The 7,036-nt window shown below is 42.7% G+C and overlaps 1 protein-coding gene across 1 annotated transcript; it reads left to right on the forward strand.

The window, feature by feature from the left end:
* Positions 1–473: 473 nt before the first annotated feature.
* On the forward strand, positions 474–5,765 carry myl13 (myosin, light chain 13). The gene is made up of 6 exons (XM_080778415.1): positions 474–610; positions 2,494–2,521; positions 3,239–3,388; positions 4,291–4,464; positions 5,384–5,494; positions 5,609–5,765. The coding sequence occupies exons 1-5, from the start codon at positions 512–514 to the stop codon at positions 5,488–5,490; spliced, it is 558 nt and encodes a 185-aa protein (XP_080634541.1). The 5' UTR covers positions 474–511; the 3' UTR covers positions 5,491–5,494; positions 5,609–5,765.
* The last annotated feature ends 1,271 nt before the right edge of the window (positions 5,766–7,036 follow it).

Here is a 7,036-nt window from a genome sequence, read left to right on the forward strand (position 1 = left end):
GAAATAAGTATGACATGAGTCTAATGATTAAAGCATAACATTGCCTCATTATACGTTGATGTAATTTGTGCATCTCAATGGCAGGAAGTTGCCGGAAGTTATCAAACAAATTAACTCCATTCGCAATCACATCTCTCTTCATTACCCTCTTCCCTAATAAATCAACCATGTTTGCATAATTAAAAACACAGATATGAAAAGAGACAACTGGCAGGCCACAGAACATGGCCTCGATGTGCAGAGGAACATACACATAGCTAGCTTCCAGACAATGGAAGCCTTCCTTTGTCTTAAATAGAAGCACAAAGGCATGGCCTTTTATAGCACTCATCCTATTGTTGGCCGCATGGTGGGTGATGGATTTGGGGGGAGGTGGCACGAGATGACACACAGTGGGCAACGCATAAAAAGGGCCCTGGCATCAAAGGGCCACAACACCACCGTAGCCGGAAGCCTCTCTCTGCAGTGTCACGTCTAGTACCCCTCCAGTATCTCCTGAAAGCTCCTCACCATGGCTCCCAAGAAGAAGGAAGAAGAGAAAAAGGCACCGGCCAAAGCCCCAGAGCCCGAGCGGCCCAAGACCCCAGACTTTGACCCCGCTACAGTGACGGTAAAATTATCGTTTCAATTGTAAGAAGCCTTTTTTGATCGGTTTGGGTTCATTTGAAAATCTACTGCGTGTCTGGTTGAGACATTCTGCACACTGTGAAGGAAAACACGGAATCAATGTGTTTAGTAGTAGTAATACTATCATTATTATAATGATAATTTTAATGGCTAGTGTACAGCAGATCCTAGCTAATAGCTATGACATCAGAATTCTAATTCATTTAGTTTGTTTTTGTTTCCTCATATAAGTCTGCAGAATTAGGCTGGTAGTCACATTTGGTTTCAAGAGCATCAGAGACCCCATGTGTCACGAGCAGGGCGGTGCATGCAAATATGAACGTCCAAGAAAAATTTGCTTTGATATTGCTGGGAACTTGCATGTCAAATACATGTGACGGTTTGGATTAGAACATAATATAGTCCGCATCTTGATGTCTTTAGTGCTCTCAGGCATGTATCACAAATTATGAAATGCCTTCGCTGCAACCTGGCATCATTGTCAGGCTGGAGTTGGAAAGGCACCAGTTGATACAGGACATCATTGGAAAGTTTATCTTATGCTGAGTTGGCCCCTTCTCAAAGGGTCAATGTTTTCCTGGTTGAGGGAGCAGCCATGTTACAATGGAGTGAGGTTGAAGCCACACAAAATGAAAAGCAGACCACCCACACCACTATTTTGAGGGCAAGAAGGGTGGGGGTGGAAAAACCAGGAGGAAGCAAAATATATATAATTACGAGTTACACTATCCAACTTTAAACATGCTTGGGTAGGCTTTTTGATAATATTGTTACAGTTTCATGACAGGGCTGGGTCTGTAGATATGCAGAGACAGTAACTTACGAGACTGTCTGAACGGAGTCCAACACAAGCATACTGAATAGAACCGTTTTTATGCAAAATAGTGGATTGTTGTTGTTGCATTTCCGAATGAAACAGAAAGACAGTGTAGTTACTTTTGTGTTCTGGTTTGTGAAGAAAATAACCTCCAGGTTTACTTGAGAGCTATTTTTACTAGTCCAGTTGGTATACGATTATGACACATGGCAACGTGATAGAACAAGTCCTTAAATAAGAATATTAACTGTTTCCCCCCAACAGTATCCCAAGACTTTGGAGTTTGCGCATCTTCATAATTGTTAAAGTTACAATTAAAAGTTTATATCACTGTGAATTTAGCTCAAATTGTGTACTTGACATTTTGTATCACTTGACTTGATGATCTACCTTTTACGTTTTTATAATTCATGTACCGTTGAAATACCACTTGGAATAATTATGTAAAGTGCCCTCAAGTAGCATCATGTAGCAGGGAGGTCATGACCATGCTAAGTGTCTTAGTGCAGGCAAAGCCTCTCTCCTTTTACGCGACCAAATTAAAGTGCTCGTGTCAAATGGAGGTGGCCCTTAAAGGCGTTATGATGAGCCTGAAAGCATTGTGCAAAGCAGATGGTGTTGCTCTCAAAGGCCAAGGTTAAACAAAGCAGACTAAAGACTGGATCGGATGCCGTGAATAAGCAGAGTGTAACGGGAGCTGTGGAATGAGACAATGCAGGTGGTGTTGAAAGGGTCCCCGTAGTGAGGTTACGGCGCTCTGAAAGACCTCGTCACGGTGGAATGGGGTCATAACGCGGCGTGTCAAAGTTCCGCTAGGTAAATCATACGCAACTCTCACTTGTTCAACCGTTAAGTTGCTCCGGGGTTAAGCATTGGCTAAATGCTTCCAAATCCAAGGTCAGGGGTCACGCTTTACACTTTGCCACCTGCCTTTAAAACCTTTTCACTGTAAACAATCCTGTAAAATGAACTTAATGTCTGATCTTTTGGACAGCCTCACAGAAAATGTAATCATTTACATCACTTTTTCTTTTTGTTTGTTTTTTCAGCTGGAGTTTACCCCTGAACAGATTGAGGGTAAGATTGTTATCACAGTTGTCACTTGTGTTGCATGGACTGAACTGCACGCTATTTATAGATGCAATGACTGTTTTGTACTCCCAAGTACCAGTCTGTTAGTGTCAAATAGAGAAATATACATCATCAGCTGATTATTATAGTAGTTAGCTATATTCACATAAAAAGTAGTAAATAGTGCTTCGGACAAAACCTCTTAACTCCATTGGACCCTCAAACTGTCTGCTAAAGCAACTTAAGGCCTATTCATAGTCTGGATTTTCACCACCGGAGTTATAATAATGTGGTGAGCGGTGGTGAGTAAAAACAGAGAGAAGGGCTGGGGAGAGTGGTGGTTTGCTCTTCACCGCGGCTCAGTGACGTCATGTTGTAGTTCGGTGGTCACCTCACCACCGAAAATATTAGAGTATGAATAACGCTTAACTCCACCACCTCCCCCCCCCCCCCTCCCCTCAGGCAAAATATATAAAGTCACAATGCGTCGCGATTGTAAATCGGCTATTTTCAAATAGGGCTGAAGTGGTTAATGTATGTTTTGCAATAAGAGTCCAAATCTACAAATAAAGTAACTAGTAACTACAGTTTTCAAATAACTGTAATAATATTAGCCTCAGGGATGCAGTGGGGTAGAAGTGAAAGTATTGAAAATACCTCAAAATTGTACTTATAAGTATACACTACTTGAGTTCTCTCTCTCTCTCTCTCTCTCTCTCACAGACTTCAAAGATGCCTTCAAGCTGTTCGACAGGACGCCAACCAATGAGATGAAGATCACCTATGGGCAGTGTGGGGATCTGATCCGGGTACTGGGACAGAATCCCACCAATGTAGAGATCACCTATGTTCTTGGAAAGCCCAAACCTGAAGGTTGGTATATAAATCATGGAAAGTCCATCCCATAGTGTTGCATTGTGTAACAGTGCTGGAAAAAGGTAAGGTGAGCTCAGCCGGGGGTGATCAAGTCCCGATTTACGTCCCAGTATAGCTATACCCTCGATCAGTCCCATTAGGGCAAGACCAAGGCCACACAATCCGTTTCTCCGGAACTACTCTAGTAAGTTACAAAGTAAAAGTCTGGATTTCAAACTGTATTTGAGTAAAAGTAGTAGTGGAGTATTGGTATAGGCCTGGGCCATGGCTCAGTGGTCCAAGGCACCTTGGCTGGTGATCCAGTCCGGCAGTGTGCCGCGGGTTCGACTCCCGATCCCGACGGCCTTTACTGCATGTCACCCCACCATCTCTCTCCCCATTTCCTGTCAGCCTACTGTCTGTCCCTCCATAGAAAATAAAAATAATAATAATAAAGTATTGGTATAAAAAAGTACCAGCTTTAACTCAATGTCTGCCAAGGACTTAATTAACTGCTTTTTTATCAAAGTACTGAAGTTCAAGTTTCAAATGTATACAAATCTGATTGTATTAAACAACGTCAAACTCACCAACATTGCTGCTGTACGAAAAGCTTGAATTATCTTCTTTCTATCTGCAAAGTGTTTGTTTCATACAATCAGATAGGACTTTTCTGTTTGGATGAATGGGCTGTCTATGGGAAGTTGCACCTACTGTATATTATATTCAGGGAGTTACTTCCTACTGGCGGCTTACACAAGAAATATGACACTGATCAGTCCAGTGGTTTGTAAGATTAACCTCTGGACAGAGACACATACTGTGCACGCACGCACGCCATGGCATTAAGAAAAATAAGGTGTACAATTCATGTTGAAAAGCGTTATGTTGAAAAACATCACATTATGATGTCTCTCCAGACATGCAGAACAAGATGCTGGACTTTGACCAGTTCCTCCCCATCCTCGGCCACATCTGCAAGGCCAAGGACCGCGGGACATTTGAGGACTTTGTCGAGGGTCTGAGGGTGTTCGACAAGGTGGGAGATGGCACAGTCATGGGTGCTGAGCTCAGGCACGTCCTGGCAACACTGGGTGAGTCCGAGAGCTGACCCCGTAAGCCTAAATGTATACTTTGTGGGGTCGCATGTCGGGGTCACGTGTCAAAAACAAGCTCACAGATGCAACGCGTTGTGAGCTTGTTTAGGTCTGATGTGTTTTTGCTGAGCGACACCGTCGTGCGACGGCAACATGATTCCAATAAGAGATAACCGTACCGTCACTGCACTGCACCCGGAGAGAGGCCTCCCCATTGAGATCTGCATGAGACCACATTCTACAAATGTCTTCTAAAGTCTAGTTTTCTGAAAAATGTACCGGTATGTTTCTTTATCAATGGTTCTCAAAGAACTATTTCATGTCAAAAAAAATGATCGCTGTGAAAGAATATTATATTCAAAGATTTGCATACGTTTTCAGGGGAAAAAAAGAATTAAACAGCAGATCTACAAGCTCATAGCCGCGCTACGAGCTTGTAGGTCTGCTATTTTTCAATAGCTAAAGTTTAAAATAATGGTTAAAGTGGTTAGAAACTAAGGTGACACAGATACGTTGCGTTCCAGATCTAAAGCACCAACCACACCAAAGGGTCGAAACGGGACGGCGGTGTGATATGTCCTGTCGACCCAAGTGATTAAACTGGTTCAATTCAATGGCCCAAACCACACCAATGGGCAGATTTCAACCTTACTACTACTAGGACTTTGCAGAGGAAATTATGTGAAAAAAAAAAAGAATTCTTTATTTATATGCAAATACCATGACCAATGGCATTGCAAGACTAAACAATGAACATCAATGAGGATGTTTACTGTTTAGGTGAAAGAAATACATTATTAATTAATACATAACTACTTTGGGGCTTGCATGGTTAAAGCTGAATTGGTTGTGTGCATGCCTTGTGGGCCACAGGTGAGAAGATTAATTGGTTGTGTGCATGCCTTGTGGGCCACAGGTGAGAAGATGAAGGAGGCTGAGCTGGAGCAGCTCATGACAAGCCAGGAGGATGCCAACGGATGCATAAACTACGAGGCTTTTGTAAAGCACATCATGGCAAATTAAACTGGTACGGTATACTGGATGTCTCTGGTGCTGCTTAATATTGCCATGCCTGTCGGAATTTCATTATGAAACGATGACAATGACATGAGTCTAATGACTGTTGTTTCTCTTTCACCAGGACACGAAAACACGGAATTGTTGACCTCAGAATAAGTTTGCATTTTGTGTATTATTATTATTATTATTGTATATTTCCCTTTTCCACGTGTCCCTGATGGATCAATATTTCAACAAGTTGCAAGCACATTTCAACTATTCATTGTTTTTCTATCATCCCTTTGTTGACTGCATTTCACGTCACATACTTCATATTGTAGATCAAAAAACCACACCAATGGGCAGATTTACTCTGTTACAACTTTAAACAACTTTTTAAATCCTCATTATACCAACTCTACGCACATGTTTGGACATCACTTCCTGGAGCACACGTCTTAACTACAACCCCACTGTCGGCAACCAGTAGTGCCACAAATTTAGGATTTGGGCGCTACATTAGGTCTGAAAACTGCCTTAGTTCTACCCTTGTTTATAGGAAGCAAGTCAAACGAGCTGGGTTGTTTGAGAAGAGGACATTGGACACAGTACACACAGACAGGGCGTGTGTGTGTGTGTGTGTGTGTGTGTGTGTGTGTGTGTGTGTGTTTTACCTGTGAAATGGTCGTGTCATTGTTTGACAGTGCAGGTAGGGCTGCGTTGTTCCAGCTACAGCCTGGTAAACTAGTCCAGGCCACACAGACACCCCCGGGAGCTCGTCACTTCATCTTGAGACTGGACATCGTGAGTGGAACAGGTGCAACTTCTACATTATCAGACGCCCTTTGCTTGACCTAAAAATAGAAGAGAATCAAACATTAAAAATGAATACATAGTGTAAGCGCCATTTGAGTCACCTAACTGTGGCCAATGATGTCCACTGAGGGGTGTGGTCAATGTGAAGGTTGGAAGGGTATTTAATCTGATCTCAATCAAGCAGCAGGTGTTGCTGACAAGAGGCAAACAGTTTTCAGACTGTGTTTAGGAGGCTGTTTGTATCATTTACGTTTATTGCATTTATTTATATGTATGCTGTAATGACTAGGCCTGCAGAAACAGATAATAAATCCTCATTATACCAACTCTACGCATATGTTTGGACATCACTTCCTGGAGCACACGTCTTAACTACAACCCCACTGTCGGCAACCAGTAGTGCCACAAATGTAGGATTTGGGCGCTACATTAGGTCTGAAAACTGCCTTAGTTCTACACTTGTTTATAGGAAGCAAGTCAAACGAGCTGGGTTGTTTGAGAAGAGGACATTGGACACAGTACACACAGACAGGGCGTGTGTGTGTGTTTTACCTGTGAAATGGTCGTGTCATTGTTTGACAGTGCAGGTAGGGCTGCGTTGTTCCAGCTACAGCCTGGTAAACTAGTCCAGGCCACACAGACACCCCCGGGAGCTCGTCACTTAATCTTGAGACTGGACATCGTGAGTGGAACAGGTGCAACTTCCACATTATCAGACGCCCTTTGCTTGACCTAAAAATAGAAGAGAATCAAA

The sequence above is a fragment of the Protomyctophum bolini genome (assembly GCF_963924005.1).
Source record: "Protomyctophum bolini genome assembly, chromosome: 12".
NCBI lineage: Eukaryota > Metazoa > Chordata > Actinopteri > Myctophiformes > Myctophidae > Protomyctophum > Protomyctophum bolini.